General features: G+C 39.7%; 1 protein-coding gene across 1 annotated transcript in view; it reads right to left on the bottom strand.

Moving 5' to 3' along the window:
* The window catches only part of TUSC3 (tumor suppressor candidate 3), a 123240-nt gene extending 106713 nt beyond the window's left edge, over positions 1 to 16527 (bottom strand). The window contains exon 1 of the mRNA XM_054565802.1: positions 16295 to 16527. Within this exon, the coding sequence (XP_054421777.1) occupies positions 16295 to 16432 (138 nt within the window). The 5' untranslated portion in view covers positions 16433 to 16527. The remainder of the gene's footprint in view (positions 1 to 16294) is intronic.
* Between the last annotated feature and the right edge of the window lie 8038 nt (positions 16528 to 24565).

The raw sequence follows: 24565 nt of genomic DNA, 5'->3' as shown, positions 1-24565 counted from the left end.
GCAGACAAAATGGATTTCAAAACAAAAGCCATAAAAAGAGACACTGAAAGACACTTCATAATACTCAAAAGAAGAATCCATAAAGAAGATATAAACGTTCTAAACCTATATGCACCCAACATAGGAGCACCCAAATATATAAAGAAAATCTTGGAGGACTTCAAGAAAGACACAGACAGCAACACACTAGTAGGGGATTTTAACACCCCACTGTCAATAATGAATAGATCTTCCAAACAAAATATCAACAAGGATATTGTGGAACTGAATGATGCATTAGATCAAATGGACTTAACTGATATATCAGTATATCAGTTACATACTGATATATATATAATCAGATACATACATACATATATACATATATACATACATACATATATAAAACCTTTCATCCCAAAGAAGCAAAATACATATTCTTTTCAAATGCACATGGAACATTTTCAAAGATAGACCACATGATAGGACACAAAACAAGCCTCAACAAATTCAAGAAAACTGAAATCATAACAAGCATTTTCTTGGACCACAAGAGCTTGAAACTAGAAACCAATCTCAAGGAAAAAACTCAAAAACATTCAAACTTGTAAGGACTGAATAGCATGCTATTAAACAATGAATGGGTCAATAATGAGATGGAAGAAAAAATTGAAAAGTTTCTGGAAGCAAATGAAAATGAACACAGAACAGTCCAAAACCTATGGGACAGAGCAAAGACAGTCCTAAGAGGGAAGCTGATAGCAATACAGGCCTACCTAAAAAAGCTAGAAACATTTCAAATAACCAGCCTAACCTTACTTCTACACGAACTGGAGAAACAGCAACAAACAAAGCCCAGAGCGAGTAGAAGGAAGGAAATAACCACAATCAGAGCAGAAATGAATGACACAGAGACTAAAAGAACAATTCAAAGGATCAATAAATCGAGGAGCTGGTTCTTTGAAAAGATAAAACAAAATCGACAAACCTTTAAAAGCAGACTCATCAAGAAAAAAAGGGACAGGACACGAATAATATCAGAAATGGAAGAGAAATTACAACTGATACCACAGAAATACAAAGGATTTTAAGAAACTACTATGAACAAATATCTGACAAGAAATTTGAAAACCTGGGTGAAATGGACAAATTCCTAGAAAAATATAATCTTCCAAAACTGAATGAAGCAGCAGCAGAAAGCCTGAACAGAGCATAGAAAATTCACACAGCAGCTACAGGTACACATGGGAAAAGTAGAGAGGAGGGCACATCAAACTAGACTCCCTCAGATCAACCCTGATACTCAGTGGAGAGAGAGATTTCACAGGCACGCCAACCACATCCCAGCTAATCTGGTTTCAGAACATGCCACATCACCTTAAAATTGAATTTTTACACTATGTTAATAATATTGTCAATAGTTTGGAAGCCACTGGAATTGGAGAATGGAAAAGACCTAAAATTAGGAAGAAAAAAAATTTAAAAAAGCTCAGATTCTTCCCCAAGTAGTTCATGGTATTTTTAGGTCACTTCGCCTCCCATATATTAATTTCATCACCGGTCAGATGCGTAATGCCATGATCTCTACAGCGGCTTCCAGAGTCCGGATTTACACGATGGCTGTGAGAGGAGTTTGGCAGGCTCTCTTCCTCAGCAAAATAGAATGAAACTGGTAAAAATGACCAAAAGCAATACTTTCTACTCTTTGGAACCTAAGGGCATACAAAAAACAAACAAACTGAGAAGCATTTATGTGAGAAAATTCACTAGATCTTGGTAAGAACAGCAGGAACATGCGGCATTTACACCAGAAATGCTGGGCTGCAGAAGTCCCATTCTGGGCGGATGAGTCTGAGACGAAAGAGGACAAGGCCCCTTCCTGGCCCAGCCCCTGCTCACAGTGCCAAAGGCAGGGGCTCCACACTCTGAAGGGCAAGCCGGGAAGACTGGGGGTTCCCATTCCCTCTAACTCCTAGGCCTCGAGAACAGGCCACCCCCTCCCCGAGGCCCAGCTCCAGGGCAGTTCACCAAAGGCTGTGTCAGGAAGAGAAGCAAGACAGAAGAACCAGCGACTCCGCAGCACTGCCTGAGGCGTTTTGTAAGAAGTTATATTGGCAAGCAACTGGATTTTAAAAAATAAGGCACTAGAAGCAGCCAGAAAAACAAAGCTCTAGTCCTGAATTTAACGGAGGGATCCAGGGAAAAAGACAGCCAAAGAGCCCTGCAAAGGTCACACCGCACCGCCTGGTGGTCTGCAACACCACAGGGCTCAGGAGCACCCAGAGGCATCGCTTGCCAGCGGCTACCCCCGGGCCCAGTGCGGGGCAGACGGGAAAACTCCCTCTGAACTTTGAAGACATCGCTCCAGCCACACACAGATGGTTGGCAGGGGTGGAAGACCTAGTGGGTCAGCGCTCTTAACCACCACCTCTGACCAAAAGCGCATTCCTAGGAAGCCAGGCTTACAAATAAAAGCAAGGAGGAAACAAAACTAAGCATTATAATCAGAGGGTGGTCACTGCAGGAAAAATAGACTCCAGAGAATTAATCCAGGCGAGACACTGAACAAATGTTAGAAAAAAATGTAAAAGAACAGTGATGATCTGGAGAATGGGGATGGCTAAACTATCAAACGTCTGGTGTTCAACAATAAAAAAAGTATGAAAACAACAAAAGGACGTGAAGAGACACAGAAAAGTATAATCTTTTCCTGCAGAAAATAAAAAAGCAGGTGAGAAAAACTACCTGTGTATGGGTCCAGCTATTGGACCTACAGATGTCAACGTAGCTATTATAAATTTGTCCAAAGAACTGGAAACACCAGGTTCGAAGAATTAAAGAAAAGGGGAATGACAATAGTTCATCAAACAGAATATAGAGACATGCTATAGGATATAACTAAATGAAAATTAGAAAGTTCAAAACATCCCTTCTACCTTAAAAATAGCTAAGCAGTTGTAAACTGTCCTGAGATGGCTAATATCAAATATTATGTTGATTATTAACTCTAGGATCCACAGTGTAAGATGGTAAATTTGCTTTTTAAAAATAGCTAAACCAAAATATACCACTTACATTGTCCTTAAGAAATAACATGATCATGCTGGTTGCATTAGATATGCTTGGAACAGTCCTAGTTTGTTCCTATTGCCATGCGGTAATTATTATCAGCATCCCCTTTTTTTCCCCAAATATTTTCCAATTCTGATGATCAATTAATTACTGGGTCACCTAGCTATATGTATCTTTACAAGTTTTGTATAGCATCTTTAATGTTTAATCTCTTTAAACTTTCATTATTTGCCAATTTGAAGATGTTAGTAAGAATTTTTGGAAACAATGTAAAATTGTAGATATTCAAAGTGGTCAAATGCCCTTCCTTATAGCATGAAGGTATCCTCAACCTATTTGGGTGCACGAGTAATAAAGTGTTGGAAAACAACAAAAAGAATTTATAAAAACTGATTTAAATCTCAGTCTTCAAGGAAAACAAATCTGATTTAGCTCCCTTTTCACAACCTAATATAAAAAGCAATGAATTTCCTAATTACCTAGAAAAAGGAAGTCGGTCCATTGACTAATGAACTTATAATTTAGTCTCTCACAATTAAGCAAGCAAGAGTTCTGAACACATCATTCAAAAACTCTGATTTGTTGCTTTAATGCAAACTTTTATTTAGGAAAATTAAAAAGACAATTTTTGTGCTAAGAAGCTTCAAATAAATCCAGAGTATATTCATAGTTTTAAATTTCAACAAGAATACTAAGATCAGTCTCAGAATCTGAAATTGGTACTCTTACTCAGTTGCCATTGTATTCATTTGCAATTAGTACATATTTTAATATATAAATCATAAATTTCTGATTCATTTTTATAACCCTCTCCTAGATTTAAAATTCACATTATCCGAAGATATTACAGTGTCTTTTAAAAGTCCAAAACATGTATCATTTCTACCAAAAATATAAATGATATATTTGTAAAAGAAGTATATCTCAAAGGAATTTTGAAATAAAATACATACTATCCTCCTAATTAATGAAACAATATATGTACACACATACATTATATATTTAATTTCTTAATACTTCCATTAGTTTCCATGAAGAGATTCCATTTCACTGGGAAAAGTGACAATTTTAAGTAATCGTTTCAAAATAAATCAAATTATTACAGCTTAGTATTTCAATACCACCGCACTGGCCAGTTTACAAGAGAGCCTCAGTCCTTTCTAAAACAAAGCATTGAGAATCAAACACAAAAAAGTGAACTTTACAAAAAGTCCTATTATTTCCTAATACAGAAGATATACAAAAATATGTATATACAAAAATATGAATATATACACAATTATTCAATTGATTGAATGCCCCATAACATGTCTATTTTAAATGACATTTAATGTATTTAGTATATTTTAAAGATTGCTAATTGCTTTTGATGATTAAACTTACAATATAAAATTTTTCTAAAGAATAAATTTAAAAAATTAAATAAGAACTAAGTACTCAGCAGGAAAAAAAAAAGAAACCCCAAAAGTCAGATCACCTTTGCTCCTTCAAAAAAATCTTAAAAGGATAGTTAGTCCCACGGCAGGAGCCGTTCCTCACAACTGGAAGGCACCAGACACGCTTGTTAGGTTCTAATTGTCTGGTCCCTGTAAATGTTTTCTGAGTGATTTACACCTCCATGAAAACCATTTGAACACAAAGTGTAACGTCTGGCTTACAATGTTTTATTGACCTACTTCTCTAAGGTGGTTGCAGGAGACTGCATATTTGTGTCACCCCCAAACACTCACATGTTGGAATCCTAGCTCCCAAGGTGATGGCACTGGGAGGGAAGCGGTCACCAGGGGGAACCCAATGATTGAAGGCCCTGTGAAAAGGACCCCGCAGAGATCCCCTGCCCTTCAAGCGCCAGGTGAGGATGAGATGAGAAGTCAGCCATCTGCAGCCCCGCAGAGGACCTTTGCCAGAACCCGACCATGGCGACACCGACTGGACTCCCCGCCTCCAGAAGTGTGAGAAACCAGTTTCAGTGGTTTTTAAGCCACCCCGCCTCCGGTACTTTGATATAGGAGCCCACACTGACTGGGACCACGCTATAACCCTCCCCCCAATTCTCAAGAGAAATGAGACAGCAAACGCTAGTTACAAAATGAGCTCTAGCTCTTATGGAAACAACTGTGACTAAAAACCCTAAAGTAAGCTTTGTGATGCAGAGTTATCAGAAAAAAAAATGATCAACATATAAGTTACTCTCATGGGGTTAAGAGGTAGCTGAACGGTTTATTAAACCACATCTATTTTCCAGGCCTACCGTGACCTACCTGCTAAAATAGGAGAAGTGCCTAAAATTTTAAGAAAGGACCCAAGCCAAAAAGACCGTCTGATGAACTCTGGCTGCCCCGGGGAAGAAATGAAGGCAAGAAGACAGCAAAGCACAGAGGGAAACAAGTGGAACGCTAGCAAGAGAATGAGCTTCCTATGCAGTTACCCATACTCATTCCATGTGCTTATGCTTATACTGCTATCATAGCTGTATCCTTTTGGTACCAACGAGGAGAAATGCAACGGGTAAATCCCTAGAGATCTCCATGGTGGAGGTGGAGGATGGAGGGAGGGAGGGAGGGAGGGAGCTATCCAGTGAGCGCACAAAAACTGACAAAGAGACCAAAAGGTGGATTAAGGCTCTGAAGATCTGAATGCCAGTTAGGCTCCCTTAACAGGAAAATGCTGAATTTCTCAGCTAAGCCTGATAAGGGATTTAAAAAAAATGGACAGGAAGAACTTCCAGGATCAAAATATCACCCCAATATGGTAATGGAAGGAGCTAAAATTACCTAAGGAATAGGACTGGCTTAGCCAGCATCTTCATACTGAACCTGTACTATAAAGATAAGTGTGTATTTCGCCAATTTGAATTTGTTTATATACTTTAAATCCTGAATTATCTTCTTAATCAAAGCTGAAAGAAATGACAAATGGCTTTCATATTTATCACAACCCCTTTAATTAAAAATGACAGAAGACTAACTGTCAGCCTGGGTGAAGGAGAACTGTGTCAGAACACACAACGAGGCAGGGTGGGGCGGACCTGGTTTCAGAGATAACTGGATCCCAGAACCCGGTGTTGTCAGTGCTCCCTCCAGCCGCAGATGCTCCAGGAGGACAACAGGTTTTATATGTTTTGTTTTCTGCATTGGTGTCACCTAGAACAAAGGCTAACACAAAGTCAGTACTCAAATATTTATTCAATCAATGAAAATCTCTTCTTTGTTTATCTGCTTAGCTTCTGCACATCAGAGTTTTTCATGCCAAAAGTGATAGGCAACCTTCCAATTTCACATGCCAGTTAGCAAGGTAACCTTGCTGCTAGTTCCACTTAAAAAACCCTGGGGAACGACTCAAGTCACTTGCCCAATCCTGTGCCAAATATGACAAATATGACAAGTGGGATGTGGAGTGTGACTAACCCGGCCTGGTAATATACTTACCTACATGGTCATAAAGGAGGGACTGTTAGGAGGAAAACAAAAAAGAGGGGAAGGAGGGGAGGCCCACTGAGGGCACAAGTAATCACTGCTGCATCCATATGTAACATGACCTTCCTTACCAGCAACCCAAACACACCCAAGCCATTCAACGCAGCAATTTCATAGCAGTTTTCAGTGCTGTGTACACCACGGGAGGTCCTCCTTGCCTAAGTATTCAATATGTGCACATGAAAAATACAAACGTGTAGAGAGGCAAAAAAGCTATTTATGGTATATTCGCTAATGTCCAACCACTTGCAAAAGTAGTCCCTAAGCCAACATCCATGCTTATCTGACTCAACCATCTATCCCAACACACACGGTCACACTATGTTTTGTAATCTGACTGCAATGTTGTAAATGGCGAAGGATTTCATCAAGTTGATTTTTAAAAACTGTCCCAGGAGAACTACTCAAATTATATGGAAAACCAATGGCCAATAAGAATCTGTAAGAATTATTACAATTAACTTGTGAAAAGAGAAAAACAAAATGGCATTAGGTACTTCAAAAAAGAATGACATAAATTTCAAAGAACTGAAAGATGACCCTGAGAAAACTGGTAACCCTAAAAATATTTTTGTAAAAATGATCTCCAGAATCATGCCACAAAAGTCAAGGATTAACTGAAGATGTCCAACATGCTAGCATATAATTTTATTGAGAAAAATCACACCAAAAAAATCAGCACTTATTCGTTTGGTATTCATTCTAACAGATCATGACTACTTGCAATTAAAAGTTAAACCTCAGCATGTGACCAACTGAATGAATTTTCATGGTTTTGATTTAATTTTATATAGATAACCTCAGAGCTTTTTTTCACTTTAATGAACTGTTCATCATTTTAACTAGATTTATAAACTGGCCTCTTTCCAAGTACTATTTCATTTCAGTTACGAGAGGACCTTGTATATTTAAGAAATGTTTGCTGCTACTCTAAATCTTAAGCAAATATTTAAAGTAAGCACATAATCTAGGCAAGACACTGGACTAAGTTCTACAGATTTGAAGATGAATAATATAAAGGACATTACGCTAGTATATGATAGGATAAAACTGTGCTATGAAACACCAGGAGAGTGATCAATGGTGGCTAAGTATAAACACAATGAGAATTATTTTTAATTGAAAAAATATTAACATTAGTGTTCTTTCGAAAATAAAGCTTCCCCTACTGCCATGAGTTGCTTTCAACTCTTTCATTAAAATAAATATGATGTTGACGGTCCAAAGCCGTCTTTCAACTAGCTCCACTCCAGTTTCTTTAACTGACAAAAGTATTGTGACCCAGGAAGATGGAGTGGCTTAACCAAGAGGACAGAATCCAGAATTTAAAAAGGTGTGACTAGAGCTTTTGTTATGGATTTCCAACTGACTGCACCATCGTCTTGGCCAAGAACAGATTCAATGGAAGCCCCTGCTGGTAGCCATTACTCCGTGAAGATCAAAAGAGAACACAATCTAAGTGAAAACAAAGTATGGTACATGCTACATCTTTCAGGAATAGGTACCTTCTGGGAGGCGAGGTAAACAAGCTCACATGCTGAGAACACTTGATGGAAAGAGAAAACTGAAGAGTCAGAAGTCTGAGATACAGCTCTTTCCCTCACCAACGGTGTCACCTGGCACAAAAATCTGTGAACCTAGTTAGGTTCTCTCATCTTGGCATGGTAACAACAGCACTTGTTCAAAATAAGTCTATGAAAAATAAATGAGGTGATGCTGTGGTTTTAAAGCCATGTCCCTCAAGACACCAGCCACTGAGAGTTGCGTCTGAGCTCCCAATACACTTTACATCTGATGAAGAGAGACAGGTGGGTAATCAAGCCTCTGCATCCGATATGAGAGAAGGCTATGCTAATTAAGGAACAGCTACTGAACTCCATGCTGTAATCTGGACCTTGCAAAAAGTGTATTACAAGAGCACACTGTTCTGCATCTGCAAACAGTACCATCATCTGGTAACACAGTCCAGAGAAGCAACCGAGAATGCAAACCAGTGAGTTAATTCAGAGACTGAGATAGTGAGTTTTTAATAAATGATGGGCAAAATGTTAGGAGCTTGTTTTCCTTGTACAATATATTCCTAACTATAAATACAAGGAAAACGCATTGCTCTAAATCAGGCGTGTTTAAGTACACAAAAGCGGACGGGCTCTGTTTTAGTATTTAGTTTAACATCTCTATTATTAAGAATAAACCAGGCTCCAGTACTGTAGCATCAAACAGAGCCCCCAGCTTCAGTGACCTCTAGCCATACAACAGTCCAGGGAAGAATTCAGGACAGGAGAGACTCTCCTCCACACCTGGGCTCTGCCATCGGCCACACACAGCTTTCCGGTCACTCTTTACAGCACCAGTTATACAAAAAGCGCTTTCATCATTCAGGGTTCAGTCAGGGAAACAGAATGTGTTCCACCTTCCAAATAGGAAGGTACTGAAAAGAGGAAATTGGGAGCAGCGGACAGCATCATGCAGGGGCTCAGGAACAGCCACGGTAAGCGGGGCAGCCACCCGCAACCTCAGTGTGCGGCACCGAAGTGGAGTTCCTCAGGAGCTCTCGTGAAGTGAAGTGTCCACCAGGTCTCGGGCTACATCAATTGTGCAGTGGTGGCAGCCTAAACAATGCCCCGCCCGCAACATGTTCAAATCCCAATCTCCAGAAACTTGGAGCATACTACCTCACATGCTAAAACTATAGATGTGACTGAATAAAGGACCTTGAAATGAGGAGATTACCCTGCATTAGCCAACTGGGCCCAAATAACCATCAGGATTTTGTAAGAGGGAGGCAAGAGGATCAGTAAATAGGAGACGGGAGGACCAAGCAAGGAATCGGAAGCCGAAAAAGACAAGGAAATGGGATCTCTCCTCAGAGCTCCCACAAGGAAGCAGCCTTGCAGACACCCTGACTTGAGCCCAATGAGGCTGACGTTGGGCTTTTGGTCTCCAGAACTGCAACATAATAAATGTGTCATTTTAAGCCAGTAAGTCTGTGAAAACAGCAACAGAAAACTAATACAGCGGGGTCTCCTGAATCTACCTCCGCTGCTTCTGAGGACAGCAGCTTTCTCCTTTTCTCCCCCCGAACCTTGGCGGCACATGAGCGCAGACCCTCACAGGGAAGCCTGTGATGTAACCAGTGCAGAGGAGCCCCCTGGGCAGGGGGTAGCAGACAGTCACCACAAGCGTAGGGCAAATCTTTATGGGCCAGGCTAAAGATGACTCATGTCACTTCCAGTCACATTCCATTGCCCAGAACTTTGTCGCATGCACCTACATAAGTGTAGAGGACAGTAGAAATGCGGTCTAGCTGGTGTGTATTTAGAACAACTGATGTGGTAAACAACTCTGGTACACCATCTAAGACTTTAGAAAAAAATAAAATCTGGTAAAAATATTAAAGCCACGGCAGGAAAGCAATAGAAGTAGCTCTCTAAAAGCTATTGACAAATATGTTCATCACGGTGCATGCACAAGCAAAAGTGGCTTTTAAAAAGATGTATCTTTCAAACCACTCTAGGATAATGCCATGTAAAGTGTCAATTTTATTAAGGCATTATCTTTAACTCTTACACAATTCAGACTTAGTAATGAGAATGTAGACAATAATTCCGTAATTTACTTTTTATAATACCAGTTGGAAGCTGAATGAAGGTAAGGTGCTACTATGAATATTTCAAATGAGATAAGAATCACTTTTTTAAAAAAACTTTCGCTGAGAAATGCTAAAAACAATAAGGCTGTCTCAACTTGGGTTATCTTCTTAATATTCTCCATAGTATTAATAAGCATAATTTGGAAATGCAGGTTCCATTGCTATGAGGTTTACAAAGACCCGTAAAAAATGAAAAAACACCTGAACTTAATACTCAAAATAATTAATTTTCCTACTTTGAAACCACAAGTATCTGATAGAAGAACAGCGGTTTCCTACAATGGGCAGGGGGTGGGGAGCATTTCTATAAACTTTTTAATTCCTTCTTACGTTTTAATTGTTAGTTTCCTCTATGAAATGGAAACATCTATTATTCTTCCAAACTTCTTTATCAGTTTAACTGGTATTCTCAGGCAACAAGATGCAAGAACTACCTAAAATAATTCATATCAATTCTAACTACTTATTTTTGTAACTTTGCTCAGGATTATGCAATTTCAGAATGAAAAGCTTTATACGCTGATTATCATACCTGTTTATGTTGATTTTATAAGCCATTATTTCAATGTATATAAAAATTCCCAAAGTGTAAACTGACCCACTTGAGTAGGCAGAATTCTGACATAATCCCCAGTGACCAACACCCTTGGACAAGCCTCTCGCCAGGAGCACAGACAAGTCTGTAAAAGAGATGGAACGGCATTCCCGCAATTACGTTACCTTCTGTGCCAAAGATCAGCAGGTGCCAAAGACCTGCAGATGTCAAGTCCCTAACCAGTGAACGCTGAGTTACTCAAAAGGGAGATTATACAGGGTGGGCCAAACCTAATCAGCATTTTTGAAGCCAGTGTCAGAGAGATGATCCTGCTGGCCTGGAAGAAAGCAAGTATGTAACAACCCTGTTTGAAACTGCCACGGAGGGACCCACAGGGCTGGGACCTACGGGCGGGCGGCTCAAAGGGCCCAGAGAACAGAGCCAGCAGGAAAATAAGACACGTGGTCCTAAGACTGCCTGAAACTAAATTCTGCCAGCAATCTGAAGGAGCTGCAAAGAGGGCCTAGAGATCCGAATGAGAACGCAGCCCAGCCACACCCTCCTTTCAGCCCTGTGAGATCCTGAACAGGAAACCCAGCTATGCCATGCTTCCACCCTAGAGAAACTATGAGATGAAAAATGGGTGTTAAGCCACTAAATCGGCAGTAATTTGTCATGCATTGATAGAAAACTAACATAGAACCCATGCACCCGAATAAATTCAATGAAGAAAAAGGCAGTGCCAGTTGGGTAGTTATTAAAAAGAGAAAAGGGACAAAGAAAAACTAAAGCTAACATACAAACCATCTTTGCATTTATATCCCATTTCTTAATAAGAGTGATGGAAAGACAATTTGTGAAGCAGTTCTAATACTAGCTATACCATACTCTCTAAGGGATAAGGTTATTTTAGGCCAGGGCATTTTATATACAATCTGCAAATGACAGTATCTCAGAAGGAATCCCAGAGACAACAGCGGTGAGTAAATCCCTGCAGTATTTAACCTCAGGCAGTAATTCTGTAATGCTGGGAAGAGTTTTTATCTCCAAAAATCCCTGAAGACAGATTCCTGCCTAGTTGGCACTGCTGCTGTTTTTCCAGTTCCTTCTTCGGGATGAAAGCTTCCTGAAAAATTGATTTATTACTTCTATTTGTTAATGGCTTTGACCATTTATATTCACAAATCATACAGTATTGGTATACTTTAAATCACAGAGCCATAAAGTATTATAAATTCACATTGGCGTATATGTCATAAAATTATCCACAGCTGAAACAGTCCATATGAAATTTAGCTAATATTGGCACTGTTAAAACAAAAGAATGCAATTTGTAAAATATCAAATGTTACCATATTTCTACAAGATCAATTTAAACAGAAGCAATATTCCATACATCTAGGAAATACTGCAAAAACGAAAAAGTTTATCTGATTCATAAAAATGTCATAACGTCAGAAAATTGGTTTGAAACCTTGAAAGTAAGATATAAGAAAAAATGAAGGTTACTGTTAACTGCCTAATAATTTCTTATTTTAAGACCTACAATACCGTCACCAAATCAAAGGAAAAGGCTTCTGTAAAATTTTCAAAATCCCAGCTTTGGGTCCTTACATCTTGCATATCTGTGATGCGTTTTGTTCCCGTAACTACTTTGTCAGACCCTAGAGCTACTAGAATGGAAACCATTCATTCTTTACTCTCACTCAGCGACGAGAGTAAAGTTAGCACCCCGAGTTCTGTATCCTGCTTCTTTGAGTCATACTTTAAAAATATAACATTATCTACCATGTTCAGACACTGTCATCTAATGAACTCTTGGTCACTAACCTTCACCCTCCCATTATTCTGAGTATTGAGTAAAGTCCACCCAGATGATCTCACACCCTACCCTTGTACTTCCGTATCTCCGTCACTTCCAATAGGAAACCTCAACGCCACTTCAGCCACCCACCACCAAGGTCTCAGATCTTCTGACAATAGACACAAATTCACGTAATTGCTGTAAACAAATAAGCTCAGAAATCCAGCTATGTGAGGGCAGAGGAGGAGTCCCCCATTCAAAAATGGGAGGATGGGGAACACTGCATAAGCTGACACTGAGGGAAGCAAGTACCAGAGGTGACACATAAAACTGGAAGAGTTACACCAAGGCTCACTCAGGAGAAGCACTAAATCGCATGCAAAGAACTTTGGATATTACATCCTACAGGCAGTTCAGCCATATTTAAACAGTACCCCTCAAAGCGGCATTGGTCAGAGAACTCTAGGGGAATATCTTTCACTGGAGTGGGGGAATGAGCAGTGAAAAAAAGTCACAACTGAATAAAGGCTTAAGACTAAGTGAATGGTGCCCAAATTTTTGGTTTTGACAAATAGATGGAAATGATCTAGTTAATATCAGGAACTGTAGGAGGCATGGTTTATGGGGGGGTCGGGGGGGACATGGAACAGAAACTTACTTTCATACTTTCTTAATCCATGTAGCTAATCATTTCTTGAAGAATGGAAAAATTATTATACCATAATAGCTGCTTTTGATGATGGCAAAGTCAGTTAAGTCTCCTGGAAACAATCACAGAATTTGAGCTCTTCCTCTATTATCAGAAGTGGCCATTACAGATTAAAACAACTCTCAATGGAGATGATGAGGTGATGTGTTAAAGATGTAAGAAATAGAGACACTATCAAAATAAAGAAAACCCCATAATGTACTAGAAGAGAAATGATATACTATTGTACTAGGAGGCTAGTCTCCCACAAAATCATGTTGACAACATGAGTGAGGATTAGTTTTTAATTACTGTATTCAATGTAATTAGGAAAGCGACTATAAAAAATCTCTAGTTAATTTTCTTTGCCTATTCACTTAACTATTTCCCTTGACTATGTTTTCAGAGAATATAACTAATTATTTTTCAATGAATGAAAATATCTTCATTAAGAAACAGAACATACATACATACATACAAAAATCCATAAATACCACCAATTCTTCCATGATGCAAAATCTCCTACTGAGAAGTTCTCAAACAATGAAAGCTTGGGATTCTCAGTGTTTCATCATAAAATAAGTAATAATTTATTCCAACTATATAATTTACAATGATCAAAAAGTCAGTTTATTTAGCAAAAAAATCAGTTTAAAAATTATCAAATTTTAGGATCTCATCAGCTTGTATAATGCTTTCATTAAATGAGGAACATATAACAAATCCAATTACTAAATCATCATGTTCTAGACATTTGCACTCAGCATTTTACATACACACTCTTATTTAATTCCAGCAACAACCCTGAGATGTAGGTATTATACCTGTATTTTAAAACAAACTAAAATTCAAGGAAGGCAAGTGGTTTGTCTGAAGTCGTACAATTAGGGGGTATGTTGCAATTGAACCATTTGTCTGACTCAACAACCGATAGTGGTAACTATACTCGTTACAACGATTATTTCCTTACAGGCAACTAAGATCCAGTCTTGATTCCAGGCTCAACTTTAGACTTCGATTTGTCTTCCCCAGAATGAAGGAATACATCATTCATACCAAAACTACCTGGTACTTAAGTCAGAAATACATATTGTAGTAAATTAAGTTCCAACTGCTATGCCTTTTGGCTCAGTGGCTTTAAATCCTATACCGGGCATGCGTTTCCAGAGTCAGCAAAGAAAGAAGCCACATAGGGTCAAAACAGTCCTGGACCACCCCTAGAAAGGTACCACATTGGTGAGCAACCTCTTCCCATTTCCAATGAAGAATATTTTCTTTGTCCACTATGAAGAGATCACAGTTTTTGAACTGAGTTGAGTACTAGAGAGAGAACTGAACAAGATTTCAAAGATATGCATGTTCATTGAGTAAACTAGTAAAACATCAACTATTTAAGTTGTCATTTTGCTCTTCTTTCTTCCTTAAAGAAAATTGGTGTATTCTGCAATACCACCATATAATACAGACATACCTCAGAGATATTGATGGTTAGGCTCCAGGCCACCTCAATAAAGCGAGTCCTAAACTTTTTGCTGGTGGAGGGGCTTGCCTTCAATTCATAAAAAATGCAACATCTCTGAAGTGCAATGAAATGAGGTATGCCTGTATTAGGCGCTCCTGTTTAAAAGAAAGAAAAGCAGTTTTGGAAGACGATCTTTTTTAGTGCTCGACAATTTTATCCTTAATTTTTCATTAAAAACATTTTAATGGAAACATTATCGTAATTTATAATTATACTAGATTAACAAACGTTTTCACAAAAGTAGTCACAACTGGAGATGCTAAGATGCTTTACAGATACACACTTTTTAGACTTTTTAGTTTTTTCTTTCAACTGAAAGCTGCTGCGATGAGAGTGATCTTTCGAGGAGATAAAACAATTTCCATGGGGCCCCTCATCATTTTGTTTATTGCTGTCTGCTGACAATCCACACAAAAAACTACTTGTTAATCGCCTCCCTTTCTTAAGAAAAACTATGAAATCTAAAACTCTTGAAACATCGTATATAAATACCAAATGCTAGAATACAGGTCTTTAATTTGTATTTGTAAATATAGTTTTAATTTAACAATGATTCTTTTCTAAACCTCTTACCCGAACTCCATCAGGAATTTTGTGTGGCCCACTTTCATGTTAAAATAAAAAAGGTAAAGGGAAGAAGGTAATATTGAGTTGAGTTGTTTCAGACAAGTCAAGAGAAAGAGAATCGGCATCATCATCTATGTGAGGCTGCTTTTTCACTCTACCCAGATAGCAAGAAGGTCATGGCAATATTTTAACGCCGAATTAGATTTTGAGTCATGTGTAAAATCTTCACCAGGAAAAACCATCTTGACTTTCTAAGAAAACATTCTTACTACAATTATGTAGAATTAGAAATCTGACGTTTCCAAAATAAATATTTTTCTGATCCTGCTAGATCGAATGACTGACTACCCAAGATAAGGACGGATTACTGAAATTCACAAATAACTCTCCAGCTACTTCAATAGAATCAGTTACTTCAGCCCTGGGCTTCATGAAATTTAATTGAGGACAGACTGAAATCAAGTGATTGGCCCTTTACAAATAAATCTGCATAACTTAATGTGAGGTTACTCTCACAATCACACATTGAGTTCGACATGAAAAAAATAAACATACAGCTATAAAATGTATAATTAAGAATACAGAATAACACACATTCTCAATATGCTCTGTTGCCTCTTGAGAGGGGTAATGACGGGAGCATAAGCGTAAGGCACAAACAGTTCTGTAGGGGTGCTATTTCTAGAGGATATTTTCACATCCAGCACCCTAAAGTGAATCAAGGGCCCAAGGTTCCGCTCCAACTTAGACTCAAAAGCGCCTGAGGTGTGAAAGGTATGAGATGCTGAAGCGTGTAGCCAACGCAAGCTTCGTTGGTTTTCTGGGAAAGCATAAGGCTAACATCACCTCCAAGATCGTGGGGCCCAAATCCCCGCCCACTCGGCTCCCGCCCCGAGGCCGTCAACGCCCACGCCCACACCGGGCGGCAGGCTGCCTAGCAACGCGGCCCGCCGCAGCACGCCCCAGCCCGCAGGGAAAGGCCAAGGGGATTCATTCTACCTCCTTTTTCTTCTGTCCTCCCCCGAGCTGAATGCACAGGAGCAGCAGGAGGAGAAGAAAGGGAAAGCTCCCGGTGGGCAGGTACCGCAGCCGCCGCCCCGCCTGCCTCCGGCGTGAAGGAGCGCCCCTGGCACCCATCGCCGCAGGGCAGTGTCTCCTCCACGCTCGGTAACCGTGCGCGCCCAGCTCCTACCGGCGCCCTACACCTGCCAGACCAGCCGGCCGGAGCGCCCTGCCTGTGCCCTCGTGGGTGGCTGCGGCTTCGCCAGGCACCCGTGCGGCGGTCGCGGGCGAGGAGGAGGAAACTGACAGAGCATCCGGTTCACGGGGAGAGGGGACCTGGAAAGGCCCGGGATGGGGCAGGAAGTGGGCGTGGCGAGGGAGCGGGACTCCGCGCACCGCCCTCTCCGCGCGTGTGTTCCCGAGACCCGCGCTACAGGGGCGCTTGGTTCTCTTGCTGGCTGACGTGAACCCAAGGCTACCGTGTTACTGAAGCCAATACTAGGTCCTAGGAATATGCGAGGGCCTGTGCATCCACCACTACCTGAAACCACAGGCAGACATGTCTCATTGGATGGTGCAGAAGAGCTTTGAGGATTTAGTAAGGATGTGGCCATACTAGCCAACCGCAACCTCCGTTCTCATTGGTATATTTTAGGGACATAGCAGTAGCTCACATACCCAGCCCTCTGAAGCCCCCTAACATAATCCGGAGAACCTGTAGGCGTAATAGCCGCCCAAGACTTCACAGCTGTTCCTTGCAGCCGCAGTGGAGGAGCCAACCTGCAAACCACTTCGTTGATTCGTTTGGTCATTCACTCAGCATTCATGGAGCGTCGAAGTGCAAAGCACTGTACTAGACAGTTTGAATGCAAAAATGAATAGGACTTAATTCGCTTTCTGCTCTCTGAACATTTCAAGAACAATAGCAATAAACTGTTGGTTGACTATTTGATGTAGGCCAAGTACTGTTCTAGTGCTTCGTATATACACTTTTATTCTCTCTCAAGATATTTTCAATTGGATCAGGAATACATTTGATAGTCTGATGAAGCCTGTTGACCCAGTATGAAAATAATACTTCTAAATGCATAAGTTAAATACATAGCAATACAAAGGAGTCAGCTATTATTAAATACCATTATCAAAATTCAAAAATTCACCTCCTTCCACCTAGTCAACCAACATTAGTTTTTGGGAAATACTGGAAAATAATGTAGATGTGAGAACATTCATACTTCATTGTGTGAGTAAGATTTATCAAGAAGCACAATTATGAAACACTTGCCCAACTGTGGCATGAGGGCTGTAGATCAATTGTGGAATCATATGCAACCTAGCAACCTATTGCCATATGCAATCTACTGCCATATCTAATTGCAATTTTAATAGATATTGAAGTAGTGATGATAATATTTTGAAATATCTGCTACCATTATGCCGTAACATGAATAAATCTGTCATTTCTACAAGAAACAAAACTGTATGCAATAATACCATGTTTTGTTGCCTGCCTTCATGATTGAAGAAAAGATTTCCAAGATAGGGTAAGAGGAAAAAAAAGATTTTTTTTTCAGTTGAGGGTTCACAGAGGCTCCGAAATTTCGTGAACTCCAGACCAACAACCCCTGTTGCACAACTACCCTATCAGATAAGTCCTATTATGGCAATATTTGAATAAAGAAATTGTGGCCAGAAGATCTAACTGAAAATCATGTAACTAGAAAAGATCAGAGCAGGAATTTGAAGGTTGGCAGTCTAACCCCATAGTCATTCTTATATACCATTCAATGCCACCTTTGTCAAAGGAATTTACAAATAAATCTCTTTATCTCCTAGGCTTTTGATTTCCCATTCGTGTGAGCATTTTTGCCCTTAGCAGTTATCACTCCCAAAATAATAGCTCCTTGCTTTTTCCCTTGAGACTTGTGAAAGTGGCCTCAAATTTTCTCTATTGGAAACAAGAGTAAATGTGAGGGAGGGAGAAGAAGGAGGGGGGCAGGGGAAAGTGGTGGGGGGGAAGGCAGAGACAAGGGTATTTGGAAAAATAAATGTTTTTAAAAAAAGAGTAAATGTATGATCTATATCAACTAAACATCTTCACTGAGGTATATTCACAATAATCAAAATTTATCATCAGCTCCTTTCTCTCCCGAACTGGTCTTACCAGTAATTTCTTTGTTGTAGATAATGGTACCACCATCCCACTCCCAATGTTCAGAGCCACAGGGCTGCCTTCCATTTTCCCCATTCTCTGCGACCATGCGGCCATCTCTGTTCAATTTCCAGCTGGATCCCAGCTAAGGTCGGGGGCCAGTTGCCAGAACCAAGTAAGTGATTAGAGGGATGGGAGTTTCAGTCCCACTCCCTGACCTCCAGGGAGGTAAGGGGGCAGCAGGTCAATTCAGTTGCCAATGCCCAATAATTTAATCAATCGTGGCTACGCAATGAAGCCCCCATAAAAATGTAAAAGAGTTTCTGAGTTGGTAAACACATGGAGAATCCAGGAAAAGGACACTTGGAGGAAGCATAAAAGCTCTGCATCCCTTGCCCTATACCTTACCCTATGAATCTCCTCCATCTGCCTGTTCCTGAGTTGTATCCTTTTATGATAAATTGGCAATCTAGTAAGTAAAATTCTGCTTTGAGTTCTGTAAGCCACTCTAGCAAATCCGTTGAATCCAAGGAGAAGTTTGTTAGGACCTCCAATCTATTGACAGTTGGTCAGAAACACAAGGAGTGTGGATTTACAAGAACTTTCGTGTCACAACCTGGGGACTCAACATTTGGATTTTTGCAGTCCGAGCTCTGAAGTTGTTTTCAAGTCTTAATATTTTGCCCTTTTGGGCTCTAAAACCACCTGCAGAGCAAGCAGTCTCCCAGTGCTGAGTGTACTGTTTGATAAATTGCACCCACTGTGTGGTTGATAAACAATACCCCTTGTATTGGAACTGCTCAGTCAAAAGCCATTGTTCTGTGCCCCTGAACAGACACTAAGACTTTGAGAAATGCTTAATTACATGTTATGCATTGTTCTTAACACTGCAATTTCATTTGCCCCGCCAATCAGAAAATGAATAATGTAAGTTTATAACCTCATTTCCCTGGCAGCCCTTCTCTTTAATCATCATCATCTGCAACTTATGCCTTTTAAAATCCCTACCTCCCCACTCCTGTCCCCATGTGGGAACATGTCCTTGGGTCATTCTCCAATTTGCAAATCATACTTTACAAAGTGATCCCCGCAACATTTCCGGTAACCACCTGGCACCATGCGCAGTTATTACAGTATTATTAACTATATTTCCTATGCTGTATTTTCCCCCTTCATGACTATATTGTAACCGCCAATCTGTACTTCTTAATCCCTTCACCTGTTTAACCCTGCCCTCTGCCCAGCCCCTCCCGTCTGGCAACAATCCCTTTGTTCTACATATCAGTTTTTGTTTGTTTATTTTTTCTGTTTTGAACGTTCATTTGCTTTTTAGATTCCACAAATAAATGAATTAATATGGTATTTGTTTCTTTCTGTCTGGTTTATTTCGCTTAGCATAATACCCTCTAGGTTTATCCATGTTGTTGCAAATGGTAAGATTTCATTGTTTTTTTATGGCTGAGCAATATTTCACTGTATGTATGTACCACACCTTCTTTACCACTCAGGTTGCTTCCATAGTGTGGCTATTGGAAATAATGCTGCAATGAGCACGGTGTTTGTCTACTCCAGATATTCCCAGAGTGCACCATACCAACAAAAACGATTTTCCCAATCTGTCACTTTGCAAAATTTCTCAAGCACCAGAAAAAGAGAGGACCAGAAATAGAAAAATAAGAAGTAAGTAGCCACTTCAGACAAATATTAAATTATCATTGTAAAGTGCCTATTATCTCCTATCTGCAAGGAGAAGAGACAATATTTAGATATAGGAAAACACATTTTGACATGTGTACATACAGAAGAGACAGTCCTTGATAATTTTATCAAGCCATAAAATTTAAAAGCCAGGATTTATTGAACCCTGAAGTATATAAATGAAATGAAAGAGGGGTCTTCTAATGAAATAAAATAATCTGCTGTAGATCAGGCAATTTCTTCATTAATGCCTTCTCCTTTCGTTCCAAAGGAGCTATCAAATAAACATTTCGCTAGCATTGAAATTTCCCCCAGTAGTCACTGCAATTTCAAATTATCTCTGGAGAATGTCACCAGAGCGTAAGTATCCATCAGATTTAAAAAACAGTAAGGAAATAGGGTTTGCGCCTGAGAGAGGTGCAGTATTAGGTTGAGAAGTTCCCATGGGAACACCAGCAGTCAGTAAGGCTGGTACTTGTGCAAAATTGTGTCTCTGGGACTTGCTCTGATCAGGGACCAGACAACCCCCCTGATCTGAGCAGATGAAACAAAATAAATCATTTCTCACCAGACTGAGGGAAAACTCATTTTGAAATGGTGACCAAAGGCACTTTTACCCCAAAAACATCAGTGGGAGGACACCTTCTGAATCCCTCCTTCCTCAGCACTGGCCCAAGGATAGACTGCCCAGGTCTATTTCTGTCCCCTCCTTACAGACCGTTCTTCATGGAGACTAAAAAGGCAGCTCATAGTGTTAAGGGAGAAACTTGGTTCTTCTTACCAACACAGTAAAGAATTACAGATCAGCAAGCCTATTAGCATGCAAGCAAAGTTTATTAGTGCCAAGTTCTCATGAAAGAGAATGGGCCTAGCTAAAGTGGGGGGTGAGAGGCAAGAGCGTGGGTGGCAAAAGCAAGGGTGGCAAGAGGCATCCGCCTTTTGTTCTGAGGCCTTACATAGTTGGCGGGATGGGGGTGACGGTGTTACATGTTGATTGGTGGGTAAAAGCGGTGCCAGCCTCCCCTGGGGGGTGTGACTACCCAAATGTAGGTATATGTGGGGTTTCTTTCCCAGATAGTGGAAACAGTACATAGAATTTCAAGGACACCTGCTCCTGCCTTTTAGGCCATGAGATGCTTAGGACACCCGGCAATCTTAGTAAGATTGTTACGGAAAGAAGCCCAGTCTCAAGGACTCTTCCCATCTCCTGTACTATTACAGTTTTGCTTGTAGTGTTCCAAATGCCTGGCAGTCTTATCAGTCCAGAATCAGGACTGCTGGGTCAATGGGTGAGACATGTATTCCTTTGCTTCTAGCCTCTTGTTTTTTTTAGATTTTTTTAGTTTTTTGTTAGATTGTAATGGTGAGGGCTCTGCCTTTATTTCCCCTTTGGCTGCTCATTCCTAGCTGCTAGCTAACAACAGAAATAAATGCTACAAAGCCCAAAACACAGTTCACCGAGAAACAATATACATCTGAGCATATGACTTAAAAATCCCAAAATAATGTATTCCTAAGTTAATAAATGAAACAAAATAAACCTAATGCTGAACCACCACAATGAAATGTCAATCAGAGCTCAGTTCAGAGTAAAATTAACCTCCCATCCATGGCCAGGGTGGAGATTTCAAGGGTCCCCAGTATGTCCATTACTAAGCCTAGTGCCCTGCCTTAATAGAAAGGGTGTCTACTGGGCCTTGGTGGAACCTTCATTTCTATCACTATCCTCCAACCAGAGAACACACCTGAAGGCTTGTGTTCAATCTTTTTGGGAGGATTCAAGAAAGAGTGGTTTTGCTCTGGATTGTGAGCCGTCAGAAGCAAGGAAAGTTCCATGGTAGGTTATCTTAATAATTTTTGTCTAGAAGGTTAGAAGAACAAAGTAGAGCTAAAGATGAAATTAATCAAAAAAGAAGCAGTTGTTTTGTTAGCCAGGAAAGGCGGATGTTTGGTCATCTTCATGGTTTGTGTGCTGCTATTCTTCTTGTCTTTCCTGTGACAGATTATGGAAGGGAATTGCTTTTGTCTTGCTCAGTCACCGTCGCAGAGTGGACTTGTCTGATGTTCACGTTCTGTGAAATCTTTTCTATTCAACAGAGAAATACTAAGCCCTGTTGTAAGGGCCAGATCAGCTCCAAGCTGACTGACGCCAGGAGCTGATTTGTTCTTTCTCATTCTGAGCAAAATTATCTTAATTTTCTAATAAAAAAAATCATAGGCTTTTTATAAGGATTAAAATGAACAAAACTTGTAAGGGAATTACTACAAAGCTCAAAATATATATACTCAATAAATATTTGATAGCGTTATGATGATCATTTTCCATTACATTGAAAATATGTCTGTTTCCCTCCTGCTGAGGACACTTTGAGGACAGGGACTGGGCTTTATTTGTATTCCCTGCAACAATTTGTGCTCCCTATACCAATACTACAAAAAGTAGTGTTTGGGGACATGGCTCTGGAGTTGGACTCTTGGCTGTGCCTCTTAACTAGCAGAGTTATCAAAGGCAGACTATATTGCCTCTCTGTGTCTCCGTTTCTTTATGTGTAAAATAAGGGTCATAATAGCACCATGAAGATGAAATATCAAATACATGCAGAGTATTTAGAGCAGCGCTTAACACATTGTAAATGCTATTTATTAACCCCATTGTGGTCAGAGGTGCTGAATAAATATTTAACCAAATCTGAACACTCAGGTAAATACAGGAGTAGGGGCAAAGGAGATGATATGCATAGTTCTTATCTAAGAAACATGCATAGATATTTAGCATGCTCTTTGGAGGGTCTCTAGCTTCTGTGTGGAGAATGGACCACTCAGCAAAAGGATATGAGCAGAGGTTCAACCCATGTCCTACTAATGTATGTGATGCAGAACAGGAGCATAAAAATGTTTGCCCCAGGGCTATTATACAGAGGCTCATGTAGATTGTACAGAGTTTGGAAACCAAAGGTTGGAAATATTAGGTATTTATATTTAACACTAGTGGCTTTTCTCATTTCCCTAAACATAATAATTTGTTAGACAGTATATCTAAGTAATTTTAGTATATTTCAAACAATTGGATGTTTAAACCAAGTTTTCTGTAGAGTGTTTCCTAGAAATATTCCAGAATAAAAGTGATTTCATATATTATTTTAAATTGTATCTTAATAAATAATAAAAAGCTGAAATATTGAAGTATCTATGTAATCAACAGGAATTAAATCATCATTATTTTTAATCCTCACCTGAGGATATGTTTATTGATTTTAGAGAGAGAGGAAGGGGGAGAGAGAGAGAGAGAAAAACATCAATATGAGAGAGAAACATTGATCAGTTGCCTCCTATAGGCACCCCAACCGGGAATGAACCTGCTTGTAGGTGCTCTGACCAGGGATCAAACTCTCAACCTTTTGGTATATGGGAAATCTCTCCAACCGACTGAGCTACCCGGCCGAGGCTAAATTAGTTTTATAAATATCATTAGACCTCGACCTAAAACCAATTCCCATAGCATTAAATTAAAATATTCCTTTTTACTCATATAATTTATGAGCATTTATACAAATTCATTGCATATGATATTTTCATTACTGTTTGATTTCTGCCCTAGAACTTTTATCAAAGCCGATTTAAATTAATACTTAAAACACGGTATAACGGAATAGTCTAGTAAATGAGTTATGAAATGTAATCATAGTATTAAAGAGCACACACCTGTGCAATTCCATTTTAGAGTTCACATTTGCATTTGGGTTGTTTTCAGAATGATCTCCAGCACGTGATTTGATTACGTTGAACATTTGGTATCTACAACCGCATTTGCCTTATTTCTTCACCATATTCCATGTACCTGGAGATGCCAGTGCAACATACGTTAGGGTCAAAAATATCATTTCAGAGAGCTGTTGGTACGTTAACTGAGGGGAACCTGGGCAAAGGCATTATTTTCTTAAATCCTTGTATATTAGATGCTCTAAGGTGAAAGTCTAAAACCTGGTTGCTTTTTGGCAGAGTGCAGCCTGAGTTTTCTAGACACATGGAGAGCATTTATCTTAGAAATTATATAGAAGGAAGGTAGGGATATGGACAAATGATTGACACTGTTTAATTCAAGCAATCTGTAGCAATTTCTTTAAAAAAGGAGAAGACTCCAAGAGGGTCACAGAAGTGTAGAGTGAGTATCTCTGAGAGTCTTGAAATAATTAAAGTGTTCTACAGAGCCAGGAAAACATTGGAAAGGAAGCTGTGCAGCCAGGTGAGCAGAAGAGATAATTTCACTCTCCTTATTATGCCAAACAGATTGTCTGAGGTTGGACAGATGTGAGTTTGCTGCAGCATACTTAACAGTAGTATTTTGATTTGTGGTTCTCATCGCTTAAAAGTGCTGTAATTCGTTAGGGTAAAGTGAATAATTTAACTTACTTTTTACT

This window comes from Pteronotus mesoamericanus, unplaced genomic scaffold (assembly GCF_021234165.1).
Source record: "Pteronotus mesoamericanus isolate MK-2021 breed Mesoamerican mustached bat unplaced genomic scaffold, CSHL_Meso_final contig_169, whole genome shotgun sequence".
NCBI classification, from domain to species: domain Eukaryota; kingdom Metazoa; phylum Chordata; class Mammalia; order Chiroptera; family Mormoopidae; genus Pteronotus; species Pteronotus mesoamericanus.
The sequence above is the reverse complement of the archived record's forward strand: the minus strand, read 5'-3'. Positions and strand labels throughout refer to the sequence as shown.